The following is a 17,555-nucleotide window of genomic DNA, read 5'->3' on the forward strand; positions in this document are numbered from 1 at the left end:
AGCTCATACATTTTTTATTTTCTAAACAATATGTTTCTGCGAGATATAAACCCCAAAACACTGCCACTTCCAATTTTTGCAACCTAATCAATCCCACTAGCAAAGAACTCCAACTTTCTGTGGCTCTTTTTTTTAAATGAGGAATTAAAAGAAAAAGAGGAGCGACTGACGACGACCCACCTGGACCCCTACCTCTGAAAGTCTCTGATGTCTAATGTCTACCAGGGACTAACAAACAACTCACTGACTAATATAGATTTTCCGGAGTCAGGTAACCGCACCTTATGTAGGCGCGTTTACCGTGTTTACTCAGGTTTTCTGGAAGTCTAATGAAACCTAGCACTCGTGAACTAAAATGAACCCTGTTAGAAAAACGACACAGATGTCAACATGAGCGCGTTCACAAAAATGTTCATCAGGCAGAAATACACTAAGCTCAGTTCACGTTTGCCCAAAATAAGAACAATTCATGACGTTTCATTCATTGAACACGTTCAGGTACAACACTGAATGTAACTGTAACGACAATCACATTTTTGGGGCATTTCATTTAGCGTTTCTTAAAGGCAAAAAGTTGCCATTTGAAATAACTTTAGTTTGGAGCCATGCCGGACGTGATTTTTATCAACAAAACAACTGAATGAACATCCTGAAACCGGTGATGCCCTAATTTTGCAAGGGGTTGTATTTTCACTCAAACGCAGTGGGGCCTTATATGAGAGTATGCACATGTACTCACAGTGAACTGGTTTCCAGCAGTAGGTATGTAGATAGTGTACTGCTTCTCTGAAGCAGCCTCCACATTAACAGCACTCGCCTCTGTATTCCTTCGAAGCTCCTCCAACGCCAGACGGACAGCCAGGTATTTAGACAGGTGATCCACTGTTGCATTCCCAGATGTCTTTATGTAGCGAGGCACAAACTCCACACTATATGGAAGCAAATAGCAATATAATTCGTCAACTATTTCAGAAGCTCCTTCGGACCACCAAAAGAGGAGTCCGCATGCCCATGTTCCAGAAATAGTTTAATAGCAATGTGATAGAATTGATAAATGTGTACATACTTGAAGACATATTTTTTGCATTCTGATAATTATGAAATTCCAGAAAGTTCCAGATTTCGATTCAATATTTTATTCATTTTTTTTAAATTGCTGCCACGCTTGTCTCTGTGCGCTCTTGTGATGCTGCAGCGATCCACAAACAAAATACATTTTGATGGTTTGCGCAATTTATATGAAACTATGAAACTGCCTATATATACACAAAAAAATACTTGAGCACCAATACATTCTTTTAATATAGAAGGGACTGAAATCATATGAAGAAAATTGAGGAAATACACCGTACTGAAGAAAACTAAAATCATCACTTGAATTAATTTTTAATTTTGTTTTTATTGAACCTGAATACAAAATGTTATGTTTTGCTTATCTAGCATGCTTATCATCTGCACATTCAAAACGTGGTATGTGCCATAAAACCTGAGAGAGAGGGAGAGTGTGAGAGAACTCGAGAGCGTGATGCATATCACAAAACTCGGAAATAATGCTCAGCAAAACACAATTGTTAATCCATTTGTCTCCAATATTTTTTAGCGCTGTAAATTAGTATAGTCTAACAACCTGTATGTACCCACATGTTATGTTTTATTGTCGGGTGCAGCTATTAATGGCTTGTGGCAAATGCGTCATGCTGTACTTTGGGTCATGAAATTTCCGACTCCATAAACGCAACACGCGGTGCGCATTCGCAAGTTAGCACTTGTGCTCTTGCTGTTTCGATGTCAATCACGCATAAATAAAAACTATGTTGTGGTTTTTAATACATGTGAGTTTGCCGACTAACGCCGCCACAACCCACAGTAAACATTATGTTAGCATACCACAACAGCACATCGCGTGTGACGTTCCATCAGACTCACATGGTAGCTTGTGCGTGCTAACTACAGCTGGCTATGTCAGAAATTATGTTATTGTAAATTGAATCGGACGGCAGCCACAATGCATTTCCTTTACAAATGCTTGTTTATCACTGCTGTGTTACTATGAAAGGGAAGGAAGTTTGCATCGTATTAAGTAGCATAGGTGTGCAGTTTGTTTACAGCGCAGACATGAGACAACGGCGTTGAGAATAGATTTTTTTTTTTTTATATTGATGCATATTTTGAGCAGATTATATTGATGTTAAATCGATTTTTGATGAATCTTTACATCCCTAGTATGTTTTGTAGTCCAGCATTTTCGGTGTGTGGATGTGAATCGGAAATTAGACAGCTAATGAGCTTTAAATGTTTATGAATTCTGCAACCTCTGCCGTTTGCCTCTCGTCAAGCACGGAAGCTTTCTTTTTTTTTACGCCGGGGGTACAGCCGGGTAAGAGACAAGGACAGAAGCGCTTTAAAATGCCAATTATTTTATGAATAAGGACAGAGGGACGATGATAAAAAGGTGCCTAGGTCGCGAACGGAGGACAGACCAGCAAAATAGAGTAAAGCGCCTATCTCTGTTGTTTTTGTCCCGTTACAGTGTTTTTGCATGAGCCTAAAGATGACAGTTTTACGTTTTTGTATTTAACTTTGCTTATGCTATCATGTACCGTCGGTTGGATAAACATTGTATTTTCTCTTAAATTTAGTGTAATCTTTGCTTTGGGCTTCAAAGTTCTGGCCATGCGATCGTGACAGCATCTTGTACAGTGACGGCAAGAGTATTCATACACCTTGAACGTTTCCAAAATTAGCCCATTATTTAATATTACAAATGATATTAACTTGTATTTACCTGTTCTGACCATCATCCTTTTCCATCAGTGTAGGATGAGGCCTAAAAACCAATTCTATTTCGCTGGCACCGCTGTCAATCACTGAGTCACCTCCTCCATTCTCTGCAGTATTGTCCATGTCAAGTCCACTGTCATCACTCGTTTTGGTACGCTTTATGCTTGGACCAGCCTCCTGGGAGATAGTTTCAAATTCATAGTTAGTATGGACAAAAGGCACATGGAGGCATATGCCACTTTTCCATTTGCCCCAAACAGCCCCACAGCACTCTTGTTTTGCCCGGAACTACACCACACCACACGGCCTCTGTTGCATTTCCATAACAACAGGTGTACGGGGGGGTTGGAACAGCATGAAATTAACAGTACACAAGTGCAGTGCACAAGCAAAACTTCCAGGTGCTTTCGCAATGTAGGAACTTCCCAACATATACAGCGCCATTCGGCATATCAATTGTTTTTCTATGATGTTTCTATGATCCTAAGAGGCCAATATCCATCCATCCATCTTCTGTACCGCTTCTCCTCACTCGGGTCGCAGGGGGTGCTGGAGCCTATCCCAGCTATCTTCGGGCAGTAGGCGGGGGACACCCAGAACTGGTTGCCAGCCAATTGCAGGGCACAGAGAGACGAACAACCATCCGCACGCACATTCATCCCAAGGGGCAATTTAGAGTGTTCAATCGGCCTGCCATGCATGTTTTTGGAATGTGGGAGGAAACCGGAGTACCCGGAGGAAAACCGCGCGGGCACGGGGAGAACATGCAAACTCCACCCAGGATGGCCGGAGCCGGGATTGAACCCGCGCGCGATCGTGCCAACCAGTCGCCCACTGTGCCGCCCTAGAGGCCAATATAATAATTAGAATTCAATTTTGATCAAATGCCCAGCCCTACCTTGTAAATGGCTGAGTGAAAATGTAATTTCCCTTTGGCATTATAGAGCAGTATGATGCGCTGGTGATAATGAGTTACCTGATTGCTGTGGACAGACGCATTACTGCAGTGTGAGGAGTCTCCATTATCTTCAGCTCCACTACCATTTTCCACTGCTTGTCTTTTACCACGCTGCAGTCTGAAAATAAAGAAATTTAATATAGGAACAAACAACTATTTTTGAAACTGACACGTTTTAAGGGATCTCTGTTGCATTATCTCTGCAATATTGTAAGCAGTGAAATCTGGTGATTGATAAGAGGAAGAAAATAGTGGCTCTCGCCGTAGGTCAGCGTTTGAACATCCGATACAAACACAAACACTCATATGGGTGTCTATTTGAATGTGTATGACAAGATGGTTTACCTGGTCATAGCCTGTATCTTCAGTCCTTCCTCTATGCTGTGGGAAAGTGCTTGCTGGTTGTTATGTTTGCTAATGCGGGCCAACACTCTTTCCTGGTGTGCTTCATACTCATCCCGGCTTGGGTAAATTTTACCTGATGGGATAAACGATAGCAAAAGAATAATTTTTCTCTCCATCTAAGCCCGAAACCCACTAAAGGAGGAAGGCTTGCGAGTGTTGGCATTAGGGCTGTCCTAAACGATTACTAACCATACGATTAGTCGATTAGTCTAAAAAATAATTTTTAAACAAAATTTTCAAATAATCCAGAAAATATTTTGGAATTGACAATTATTAATTCACAAAACACTTGTGAACACTTATTTAAATTCTTTTTAGAGTCATGATGTGTGCACATGAATGTTTTCGCTGTCAATGCATTACAGTGAATACACACGTTCAGCAGGCCAAGTAAAATAATTAAGAATAACTAAGAAATAAATAACTCTTAAATAAAAAAGAAAACGAGGTCAAATACTTAAAACCAGAGCAAGTGAAAACAAACAAGTTTTTCCAACAGGATTTAACACAATATCACTTCTCTCATCTCTAGTGTCATTTTGAGGATAGTTTGTGTGAATTCAGATGCTCTTCTTGTGTTATTTTTTTGGGAGGGTAAAAACTGCAACATCAGTTTGCTTTAACCTGATAAATACAAAAATCAGAGTAGGGCTGTGAGGATAATTGGATATCGAAATGTATCGCTATAATTGGGTGAGTGATATCTATAGAAAATGGTATCAATAAATTATCGCTCCCAAAAAAAAAAAAAAAACTCAAATTCGACCTATCACTGCCCTACTCGTCACAAACTCCCTCCCCTTGAGGAAATACAACCCGAGGGTTACGTGTGCGCCGCTGAGCTAACGTGACTCAAAAAAAAAAAGGGTGGCAAAGGTGGACTTACCGACCGACTTGAGGTAACGCTTGTGTAATATTTAAGCCGATAACACGCATCCTCCCCGGACACGCACGGGACGAAACGGCCCGTAGCTCTAGTACACGAGACCTCCGTCGCATGGGAGTCAGGCGTACATAGCAGTGAAGCCGCTAACAAGCACCCTACGCGGACACGCACGGGCCGTGCACCGACCCCCCGTAGCAACAGCACACGAGACCTCCGTTGCAAGGGAGGCGGGCGTACGTAGCAGTGAAGCCGCTAACAAGCACCCTCCACGGACACGCACGGGCCAGGCACCCTCCGCTTTTCCCGGTTTTATTTTCAATAGTTGTAAATTCCTCATTACTGCTTTGTTTAGACAGGTATTGGTTTGCTGTTTAATTTGCGTATTTAACAACAGCCATGTTTTTGGGGAGCTAATGGGTCCTTGTATTTACGTTATTTTATGTCGGGCATATTGTTGGACAGCTAAGCGGTCCTAAGAGAGACGTATCGAGTTCGTTAGGCGTTAGCTGCGGATGCACCATTGCTACACTTTTCGTCGTCATGTATGCGCCAGAATGAAAGTGAGTTATTGAGCTCTGTAGAATTGATTGGAGTGCTATTAATGCTATGTTGTTCTCTATCCCTGTGTCCGGTCACACTCTTTGATTCGAGTGACTGTTTGGATGAGGCGCTCCGGTGAACCCCCCTAAATTCCCATACAGTCCCAGCTCTTTGTGCGCATGGTGAATAAATAATTTTACATCCAAGTGAGTATGCAATTCATTAGAATTACCCCAAAAAATTGTGCTTATATTTGGATTTTTCAAAAGTATCGGTACAATATCGGTATCAGCCGATACTGCCCAGCCAGTTAGCGGTATCGGGACCCAAAAAGTGGTACCAGAATATCACTATTCGCTATCTTCATGAACACACACAAAACATTCACATCTCAATGGGATACGGGCTTCCAGAGCTTTAGTGAACAATATAAAGTCTTGGTGTGACTTTCGCTTGTAGACAATAGGAGAAATATCTTCCGGGGTCATGCAAAAATGAGGCTCAGCCAGAAAACATGTGGCTCCCCCTTCCCATGGGTCCCCTACTTGCGGGTGAGGCCAAAGGGTGCCTTGTAAGCTGGGCAGATGCCAAAGGCAGGGTGGGACCTTCGCGGTCTGATCCCCAGCTACACAAACAGGCTCCAGGGACGTGGAATGTCACCTCTCTGGCAGGGAAAGAGCCTGAGCTGGTGTGCAAGGAGGGAAGTTCCGACTAGATACAGTCGCACTTGCCTCCATACACAGCTTGGGCTCTGGTACCAGTCCTCTTGAGAGGGGATGGACTCCTTTCCATTCTGGAGGTGCCCACAGAGAGAGACACATGGCAGGTGTGGGAATTATGTTTTTAATTCAGTTCAGTGTTTAAATCACTTAAAAACACTGATTTAAAGCTGTGTTGCCGTTACCTCTCGCAGAAGGCACCCACAGAGAAAGTCACCATCTCATTACGCGGGTCATTTACATGCTAGAATGTCTAAGTTTTGCCAGCGCTGCATTGTAGTAATTCATAAAATCTTATTTTTCTACCTTCTGAGAGATCACAAACCCTTGTCAACAGGTTATTGTAGGTTTACGGCTGTTTGCAAGCTTAGGTGCGTCAGCAAAAAATGAACGTGTGGACATACAACTGGTTCCAGGTGGCACAATTTTTTAATTCGTTTTTTTAATTATTAAAGTTTCAAGGCATCCATCATTGTGTCGACCATTTTTTGTGGTGGACACAACCAAGCTGGTCGATTTTTTTTTTCCCCATCCCTAGGACCCAGGCCACCGAGGATGACAATTGACAAGCCATCAAAATGTAGTGACCATTTCTGCTTTGTTTTTGTTGCAATGTTCAGTTTGTTACTTTATGTGTTTTGATTGTCCAAAAAAAGCACTTTATAAATTGAACACCCTATCATTACGCTCAAAAAACATGCACTGCCATTTGGGAACATCCACTGCCACAGATTCAGAACAGCGATTTACTGACGAATATGAAAGATTTTTGAAAACATTGTGTTGACTAAATTCTGACACGAGGTATCAGCACAACGCCAGCGATATAAAGCACACAACAACACCCGAAAAGGCTTAACTTAGAACATCTTTTTAGGAGGAAGAGTATTGAGGAACAAATAAAGCACACAACAACACCCGAAAAGGCTTAACTTAGAACATCTTTTTAGGAGGAAGAGTGTTGAGGAACAAATGGAAAAGTAATGATGGCTAACTTTCATCAACTGCTCAAGAGTCATTTAATATAATATTTGCACAATGTATTGGGTAACATTGAATATCACACAACTTACTTATCAGGGCATCAAAATTAGGGTCCGGACGCAGCGACCTCTTGGAAACTAACTTCTTGCGACACGTAGGACATTCTTTATTGCTAAAATAAAATCACAGGACAGAAGATATATTGGTTGCGTGAAAGAGTATGACTGAAAAGATACTAACTGTGCAATGAGTAATCAAAACCTAATGAATTATCACATTAATCGATAATTGTTTTGGAAAATCACAACCAAACAAGCAGACAAACAAGCATTCATGAGACAGTGACAGGTATTTTCTTTTTAAAGTAGGTGGCACAACCACTATCATGAAAAACACATGGTGTCATCTTCAGGCCCGCACTCCCATCATCTTGTGTAAAATTTTCAGAAGACAAGACTCCTCTGGGTCAAGTTAGAGCAACTTTTTTTGTTCCAGCAAATCAACAGAACAAGCAGTCCATTCGAGAATCCGGTCCTGGTCTTGCATACCGTTGATTGGAATCCTTCTCCAAGATGGTTGGGGGGGGTAATGTCCCAGTCTAAGATGGTTGCCTCACTGGGGGTGGTCAAGGTGAATCAGAGGTAAAGCTAATTACCTAGTCCAAGGTGGCTGCCAGTCCATTGGCAGTTGAATGAGCTCAAACATTTGAATTTCTAAGTGAATAATGTGAGTGGTGAAAAAGTAATGTGAAATGACTGAAATGAATGTTTTTAATTTTTAACACGTTATTTGTAAAGATCCATTTGGAATGGACGAATGGATGAATTTCTGACACTCAAATAGAGAAAATGTCGCCACTTCCGGTTGAAAAACGTCACTTCCGGTTCAAATCTCAGCGAATTACGACACTTACTGTCAAATGGTGTCACTTCCGGTTTTGGTGATGTCACTTCAGATCTACTTTCGGTTCGGTGACGTCACTTCCGATTCAGCTCTGGTTTGGTGTGGTCACATGTGGTTTACTGACTGTGTATTTGGTGTCCTTTTCCAAGATTGCTGACTCACTGGGGGGGGGGGGGGGGTGCTACCGCAGTGGGGCGGAGTTTGGGGGTGGCACTGGGGGACTGCTAAAGTAAATCCGAGATAAACCCCACCAAGGGTGTGTTGAATGAGCTAATGTTTCGTTTGGAGGTGAAGGGGGGGGGGCTCCCGGGGGTGCTAAATGGAAGCCTGCATGGCATGAATTTTTGGAATTGATTGAAGGTGGAACGGTGAAAATCGGATGAAAAATGGGGAAGCTGAAGCGTGTAGAAAGAGTGCAATTGGGAACGGATGAATTTTTGAAGGGTGAATGAGGTGAAAGTGTGAGAGGGGATACGGCAATGTGAAATGAATGACTTGAATGTGTTAAATATCAAATATGAAGCATTTAATAGTGAAATGTTCAATCTCCCATTGGAAATGAATGGGCTTTTGGAGGGTGAATAAAGTGAAATGGTGAATTATGGGAAATAAGTGAAGACGTGAAAAATGGAAGCACGCATGGCATGGATATTTGGAATACACTGAAGTTGGAACAGTGAAAATTGGATGAAATATGTGGAAGCAGTGGCGTGCCGAAGAAGAGCAATTGGGAGTGGATGAATGGATGAATTTTTGAAGGGTGAAAGACGTGAACGGAGACGCTGGAATGTGAAATGAATGACCTGAATGGGTTAAATTTTAATTTTGAAGCATTTACTAGTGAAATGTTGAATCTCCCATTGGAAATGAATGGAGTTTTGGGGCTGAATAAAGTGAAATGGTGAATTATGGGAAAAAGGTGAAGACATGAAAAATGGAAGCACGCTTCGCGTGAATTTTTGTAATAGAACGAAGTTGGAAGGGTAAAAATCGGAGGAAAACTGTGGAAGTAGTTACGCGCCGAAAAAAGGCGAAGAATAAAATAGAAACTATAATAAAGTCGAAAGGTTTAGAATAACTCCACTGCATTGTGTGAAGGCTGAGGCCTTCACACAATACAGTGGAGTTGATTGATCATGTTTCACTCACTGACTATTTTAACAAGAAACTCCTTCTTCTGCACCATGTCCCGTTTTAGGCTCCCTAAATAAAGTATCTTACATGTTTTTGGTATCTTATATGCCACTATTCTTGTCAGGGCACATCATATTTCGTCACAACATATTTATTGTCCTTAGCGAAACCAAAATTTATGTGCATGGTCAACATCCATCTGTCCGCATTTTATCCAATTTATTTGTTGGATAGCTACCATTTCCTCCCTAATTTTTGGGGTGCTTAAAAAAAAAGAAAAAAAAAAAGACCCATGTATTTCAAATTTTACTCCCTCCAAATCTTGGAGCTGGTGGATGTATACTGTGTTTCACAAATACCCAGCCATTCAAACTCAGTTATTTGCAATGTGAGTTCCATTTTCCTTTCCTTAATAGATAAATAAAATGTTTTAAATATTTTTATAGGATGTTTTACTTATGGTTCCACAATGCATCCAGAAAGCACACCTGCAGTCCCCTCCAAAAGAATCAAAATTGGCAAAGTGAATTCCTTTGTTTTTGTCATATGCTGAAGACGTTTGGTATTTAGATCAAAAGTCAGAATTCCAGCTTTTATTTCATGGTATTTACATATAGATGTGTGAAACAAACCAGGAGAGAGCACATTTATTTAGAACCCACCCACTTCTCAACTGTGCAAAAGTATTGGAACACGTGACTAATGGGTGTTTCTCATTGCTCAGGTGTTGCCTTTTAGATTGATTGCTTATCATAAATTAGCTTGTTTTTGGCTTACACCTATGAAAACTGTCAGCAAACATGAGGACCAGACAGCTATCTATGGAAGAATAGCTGAGAAGAGGGAAAATCTGAAAAACTGGGCAGAGTCAATGTAGCAATTTGGGACAATTTGAGTTTTGCAAAATTGATGTTCTCAAAATAGCATTATATCTGTTGGGGCTGTGAAAAATATCAGCTCCCACAGTATTGGCTGCCCTCTCCTCTCACTGTCGGATATCTACACCACCCGGTGCCTCAGCAGGGCTCTCAATATCGTCAAAGACAATACCCACCCAAACTCACACCTGATCGACCTGATGCCCTCCGGCAGGCGCTACAGGTGCATCAAATCAAGGACCAATAGTCTGAGAAACAGTTTCTTTCCAAGAGCCATCTCCATTCTAAACTCTCACACACACACGCACACACACGACCACCCTTACCTTGCAGAACAGCAACGTGATGCGTTTTTATATATCCTATTCAGTATTATTTTCCATTGCACTAACTATTCTCTTATTTATCTAATTTATATATTTATCTGAATTATTGTTGTATTGCACTGGAGAGGGGAGCTCTCTAATCTCGTTGCACACTTGAGTACAATGACAATAAAGGGATTTCTGATTCTGATCTGATAGATGAGCTCTATCTTTAGCTTATTGCGTCCACTTCTTAGACGTTCACCCGTATGGGGTCGCCTCCGTTATGGGCTGTTGTCACTTGTCGAACCTAGCTTTTCACTTTGAACTTTTGGCACAAGTCCCAAGTCAACAGCATGGTTGTGTTGTGGGTGGTGAAAAAGAAAAGGTTGGACGCGCTGTTTTGGGTGCTTTTGACGCACTTTGTAGTTTGTGTTTTTTTGCTCAAACGTCGTCTTTATGGAACCCAAAACATTTCCAAACGACAGATGTCGAATTTCTATTCGGGACAAGCGCAATAGGAACAATTCAACTAACGTTGCTTCGTCTTCAGCCGTGTCAGCCGCTTCTGGATTTGAATCGCCAGCTACAACCGCGTCGTCTGTTTTCTTTCTAGTTGAGATGAGTCCAGTCACGTGACTACACGCGCAGTAGCCGTCTTAAAGGGGCATGAACCTAGCCGCAGACAGAAAAGACTTCTTTTCTTTTTTGAAACACCGAATTTACCGGCATGGGCAAATTGATGTTGGTCAATTTTTGGTTTATCGCCCAGCCCTAATATGTACTGTTACCATGATCAATCAATTTATACTGTGATATGAATTTTAGGTTATATGGCCCAGCCCTAATTTCCAGCCCTGTCATTTTATTGTGTTCCATACAAAAACATGTATTTTATGGACAAACTGGCAAAACATAAATTACCATTAAAGTCATGTGATGATAAGGAAAAATGCTTGAACTGGTTATATATTATTGCAGTGCTTCTCAAAGAGTGGGGAGGGCCCCCCTGGGGGGGACGTGGTGCAATGCTGAGGGGGGCACGTGTGACCATGGGGAACATGCTTTTTTTCCCCCGCCAAACTACGATAAAGTGTAATTACACAAATTGTATTGTATTGTATCGTATCCATTTAAGTAGTTAGCAGTGGTGCGCCCATTGGCCATGTCATTATCCAGACCGCTTATCCTGTACAGGGTCGCGGATGGTGCTGGAGCCTCTCCGAGCTGACTACGGGCGAAAGGCGCACCACACCCTGAACAGGTCGTCAGCCAGTTACAGAGCAGACATAGACACCGTCACTGAGTGTGAACCAATCCCACGCTGTCCGCACACAACTCAGGCGGATGTACCAATACACCATGAGTGAATCTGCTCATTGGCCATTGGATAAAAAAAATAAATAAAAAAAACACTAGAAAAAAAATCAGCACAAATTATTTTATTCATTTTTGCGTGTTTTATATATTGACTTAATGTGGCTGAAGTCAATTTGAATTTATTATTTATAGAATTATTTTAATTTTATTTTCACGAGCAAATGGTGCAATCTGTCAAAAATGTTTACGTCTTAAACGAGGATATTATTTTGGGGAATTTGTGTCAAATTGATACACTTTTCACAACGCTGTGAAATCCAAAGAGCTGGTGGTGGATTTCCGCAAGCGTCTGCACTCTCCACCTGCACCAGTGAATATCCAGGGAACAGACGTTGAGAGGGTCTCAACTTACAAGTACATGGGTGTTCATCTGAACAATAAACTGGACTGGAGCGACAACACAGACGCTCTCTATAGGAATGGTCAGAGCAGACTCTTCCTACTAAGGAGGCTGAGGTCCTTTGGCGTTCGGGGAACACTCCTCAGGAACTTCTATGACTCGGTGGTTTCATCAGTCATCTTCTATGGAGTGGTCTCTTGGGCAGGAGGCATCTCGGGCCGGGACAAAAAGAGACTGGACAAACTAGTGAGGAGGGCCAGCTCTGTCCTGGGCTGCTCCCTGGACTCTGTGGACTCAGTGGGGGGCAGGAAGATGACGGCAAAACTGTCATCATTGCTGGACAACCCAGCCCACCCACTCAATGACATTCTGAGAACACTCCACAGCTCCTTCAGTGATAGACTGTTACACCCTCGCTATACCAAAGAGAGATTTCGCCGCTCCTTCCTGCCGACTGCTGTCAGACTTTTTAACAAAAACATTGGGTCAGGCCTACAAACGGGAGGGCATTAGTGCAATTGTGCAGTCCTAGGATGCAATATACACTACTACTGTACTTTCAGCCAATGGTGTACTTAAATATTGACCAATGATGTATTTTGTTTACCATTACAGTATTCTTATAACAGTACTTCTATCACTGCAGTATTTCTACCATTGCAGGACGTTCACTATTACAGTACTTTTTTCATTGCAGTACTTTCATCATTGCAGTATTTTTCTATCGTTGCAGTACTTTTACTATTACAGTACTTTTACCATTGCAGTATATTTTATCATTGCAGTACTTTTTACCATTACAGTTCATTTACCATTGCAGTATATTTTATCATTGCAGTATTTCCCATCATTGCGGTACTTTTACTATTACAGTACTTTCATCATTGCAGTATTTTTCTATCGTTGCAGTACTTTTACTATTACAGTACTTTTACCATTGCAGTACTTTTTACCATTACAGTACTTTTATCATTGCAGTATTTTCTATCATGCAGTACTTTTCTATCATTTCTGTACTCTAACCATTACAGTACTTTTATCATTGCAATATTTTTATCATTGTAGTATTTTTTATCATTACAGCGTTTCCCCCTCTGTATAATGGACAGGCATTAGGAGTGTTTCCTTACACTTAGATACGTTTATACTGTGTATATTTGCATGCTTTTTATGAATGTCTGCTGCTAATGTTATACATTAACGGCTACATTACGCCGCCGACTCTGTGTGATCTATATCTTTGCTGCTGTAACACCTCAAATTTTCCCATTGTGGGATTAATAAAGGACATCTTTAGCTTTTCTTTTACAGTCTAATAAAAAATGTTAATTTGGTTATTCTTGTAAGTTGAACTGCATGTTTCTGTTCAATGTTAGGCAGAGGTGTACCAATAACTATTTTATAGACAAATGCTATTATTTATAGTTGCGGTGGTGAGTGGATTTTTTCTTTTTTTATTAACTTTATGTCCATTGAAAATTACAAACATTGATAGAGGACAACACATACTTGGTAAAGCATGTCAACCAAAACAGACAAATGAAACAAAAAAACAAACGCGGATTCCATAAGTAAAAACAGGGAAGAGAGCATGATACATGAATACAATTCAAAATAAATGTTTACGAATGTCTGTACAGATTTTCTTCGCATAGTTACATGTTTCTAGGTGGGGAGTGGATGGTGTGGTGGGGGCGCGAATTGTTTTCTTCTTGCAAGGAGGGCGTAAGAGAAAATAATTGAGAAGCACTGCGTTATTGGGATGTAAAATTACCTCACGCTAATAGCAGGGGGTTTACCTGTACACTAGGGTTGGGCGATATGACCTCAAATCAATATTGCGATAAATTGAGCAATTTTACCTCGGTAACGATTAATGCGCGATAAATTCCCCCGTGGACTAAAATCAAAATAAATGCAGGAAATGCATATTGACTGCTTTTTTTTATTGACCAACTGGTACACATTACTTTCAATGAAAAATAAAAGTACAAAAATCATTTGTATAAACATTCTCAATAGCTTGCTTTGCAAGACTTGAACAATGTCACAAAGAACAGGAGAAAAAGGGTACCTCTCGCAAAATCTTTTTCTGGAAATAGATTGCGCCAAGATGCTGTAATGATATGTACAGAGCCCTAGATTTGTGTGGTTTCTTGTAAACAATATAAATAATGCCAAATAAAAAAAATGCTAAATAAAATAAAAGAAAATGTCAATGCAAATAAGTGTGCATCATCTGGGAAAATGTGCCATCTCGAGTACTCTGGTGCGCAGACGCCACTTGTCGTCTATGTAATGCACAGTCAGGCTCAATCAGGGATCCATGTTGCGATTCGACCACAATTCGGATGTAGATGCAAAATGCTTGACATGTCTAAGCTCCCGTCCCGATGAAGTCCATATCGGGAAATACGGCTTTCATGAAGCGTTTAAATCCTGAACGCGCCACTGTAAATAGAGGAGCTAAATCTTTAGCTATGTGCTAGGCTATCGCGTCCACCTCCGAGACGTTCTCTCGTATGGTGTCGCCTCCGTTAATGGGCTGTTGTCACTTGTCGAACCTTGCGTCTCACTTTGAACTTTCAGCACAGCATGGTTGTGTTGTGGGTGGTGAAAAAGCTTCTGGATTGGAATCGCCAGCTACGACCGCGTCGTCTATTTCTTTCATTGATCAGATGGGTGGAGTCACGTGACCAGACGCGCTGTAGCCGTCTTAAAGGGGCATGAACATTGCCGCAGACAGAAAAGGCTTTTGTTTTAGTTTTTTAAACACTGAATTTACCGACATGGGCAAAATGATTTTGGTCATAGTAATACATTTCGGTCACGGTAAATTTTCGGTTTATCGCCCAGCCCTACTGTACACTGAATATACAAGAAGAATAAAGACAAAAGCAGAAACCAAATTATATACTTACCCAGATCGCAAAGCTGTGATAATACAATCAGCACAGAAACGGTGCAGGCATTCTTTGGTTGTCATTGTGTTTTTCAGCATATCCAGACAGATAGGACACATGAGTTCACTGTGTAATGACCTGGGGGAAACTGCAATCTCCAAGCCATCTGTTATAGCCTCCTATGCCCCCCCCCCCAAAAAAAAAAAGGTTAACTCGCAATGCTGCAGGGAAAAAACAGGATAAATGCTAACTATTATCACTACATTATAAATTATTTAGTTAAACGGGAAATTGATCCCAAAAAATGTTCAACAAGATTTTGACACTTGCTGTCAACTAAAAATGACAGGAAAGTTGTTCAGGTTAAGGTTATGGCCAATAACCGCACCGGTTTTCTGAAGCTGAGCCATGATTGCGTCTTAACCCATATTCAACAAATGGAGTATTAATCGGAATACAATGTTCGGACTAGTGAAAGCACATAGAACATATTGCAAAGAAGTTTTGAGGGTTTAACTCCCCTTTAAAAGAAAACATTTTACCTGTGGAGTTCTCTGTAGTTCATAAAGGCTCAACTCCCAAGTCTTACTCAGGGGTTGAACGCCATTGGTCTGAATGGTTTGAGTCATTGCCATACAACTGAAACAACATTGAAAGGTGTGGTTAGGAGTACGACCAAAATGTGAATATTATTGCTTAAATGTGCATGCAAGACTTGGAACATCCATCCATCCATCCCACTTATCCTCACTAGGGTCACGTGTGCTGGAGCCTATCCCTGCTTACCATTTATGGTAAATGTTTGGGTGCTATGATGTCTTTACCTACTGTAAAATGTGGTCGGTATTGATGCCTAGATGTCAACATTCAAGGTAGTGATATAGCAAAAATCAACGATAAGAATGTACACTATTTTAAGTACATCTCAGGCAATAACAAAACAGAATTATTACGCTTACCCTTTAAATGTGCAGTAAGGTCAGCCAAACACAGACCTTATTCAACGCCGATGATTGACAGCTGAAGCTAGCCAATGACACATTACTGACAATAAGTTCTGATAAGTAAAATGAAACTTTCCCCATCCTATATTGTTATCTTGTTTTCTGAAAAATGCTTAGTTTTCCCTAAACTCAGTCATATGGTATCGATTGATAATTTGGTATGAATAACAAAATGAATATCAAAATAGCCATACCCCTAATATGTTATAATAATAATAAAATGCATTTTTATTAGTATCATCATCATCATCATCATTATTATTATTATTATATTTCAGACGAAATAAAATAATCCTAAAATCATTCGGCCTGGATGGGACGGGATTTTTTCCTTTGGGAAAAACTCTCTAGTAGAGATACGCGAACCTTCAAAGCAATCTACAAACGGCTGAATGTCCCTGATAACCTTAATCCAGTGGTTATGGTTAGGCTGTAATGCCAGTAACAGCCTTGCTTTCAGTGACCAAACAAAAAGAAAACTTCCTGAAAATAGACAGAGGTGGGTGAAGCGAGGTAGGAACCACGCACAATACATGACTCAAGCTGAAATAACCAATTCACGGCCAACCTACATCACGGTAATAGCCGATTTAAGGCAGGCCACGAATTCCTCGCTCCGACGTGCAACCAATCAGAGCCGTTCATGGCAAATTAACCACTGCCAAATGAAAAAGATGGCTAATGCTAACCATTTTCGGCATTAGACCAAGTCTTCTTGATCATAATATTGTAGACCTTATCGTCTATCAAGGATTCCAACGCCAGAAAAAAATTAATCATGTCACATTTGACAGACCAGCACGTAAAGCAAATGCTTTGAAATGAAACGTCAACATCGCAAACGTGCCGAAGGATTAGCTAGTCGTTTCGACACGGAAAACGACAACAGCGTCCAACCATATAAAGCTTCCAGTATGAATTCCAAACGTTAAATCCTAAATTTGAACGGTTGTAAAGACCAGCACCAAACACAGATGAGACGAACATTTGTGTAAAACCCTCATAATTTGTCAACAATAAAAACGCATTCGTACTTACTTCAAGTTACAAATCGACCGAACAGCGTACGTCCTGGTGAATGCAATATGGCCGAGGGGTTTCTTCTTCTCCTTCTCCTCCGCCTATTGTCTCGCCTGGTGGTTTGGAAGCATTTTTGTGCATTGCCGCCACCTTCTGAATGGAACGTTGACCGGGCTGCTTCACCCAAATCAGCGGTCCTCAAATACAAATATTTAAGGGGCACAACGATTTATCAGTGAGTCAGAGTTTCATTTATTGAAGCCGGTATATTAATGTAATATAATTTGCGTGTCTCTGTGTTTACTGTGGCGGGCCTGATGATCGGCGGTTGTCACAACTCAACAACACAAATAATAATAATGTCTGTTTTTAGTCATTGGATATTATGTTTGGTAGCAGATTGTAAAAATGGAAA

The 17,555-nt window shown here is 40.9% G+C and overlaps 1 protein-coding gene across 1 annotated transcript in view; it reads right to left on the bottom strand.

The window, feature by feature from the left end:
- The window catches only part of rnf2 (ring finger protein 2), a 19,397-nt gene extending 2,054 nt beyond the window's left edge, over positions 1-17,343 (bottom strand). The window contains exons 1-8 of the mRNA XM_088311281.1: positions 17,159-17,343; positions 15,659-15,755; positions 15,135-15,295; positions 7,363-7,445; positions 4,085-4,217; positions 3,758-3,857; positions 2,786-2,958; positions 740-929 (exon numbers count right to left, since the gene is read on the bottom strand). Of these exons, the coding sequence (XP_088167407.1) occupies positions 740-929; positions 2,786-2,958; positions 3,758-3,857; positions 4,085-4,217; positions 7,363-7,445; positions 15,135-15,295; positions 15,659-15,751 (933 nt within the window). The 5' untranslated portion in view covers positions 15,752-15,755; positions 17,159-17,343. The remainder of the gene's footprint in view (positions 1-739; positions 930-2,785; positions 2,959-3,757; positions 3,858-4,084; positions 4,218-7,362; positions 7,446-15,134; positions 15,296-15,658; positions 15,756-17,158) is intronic.
- Between the last annotated feature and the right edge of the window lie 212 nt (positions 17,344-17,555).

Source organism: Idiotropiscis lumnitzeri, chromosome 12 (genome assembly GCF_059441095.1).
Source record: "Idiotropiscis lumnitzeri isolate Australia: NSW breed Sydney's pygmy pipehorse chromosome 12, RoL_Ilum_1.0, whole genome shotgun sequence".
Lineage (NCBI taxonomy): Eukaryota > Metazoa > Chordata > Actinopteri > Syngnathiformes > Syngnathidae > Idiotropiscis > Idiotropiscis lumnitzeri.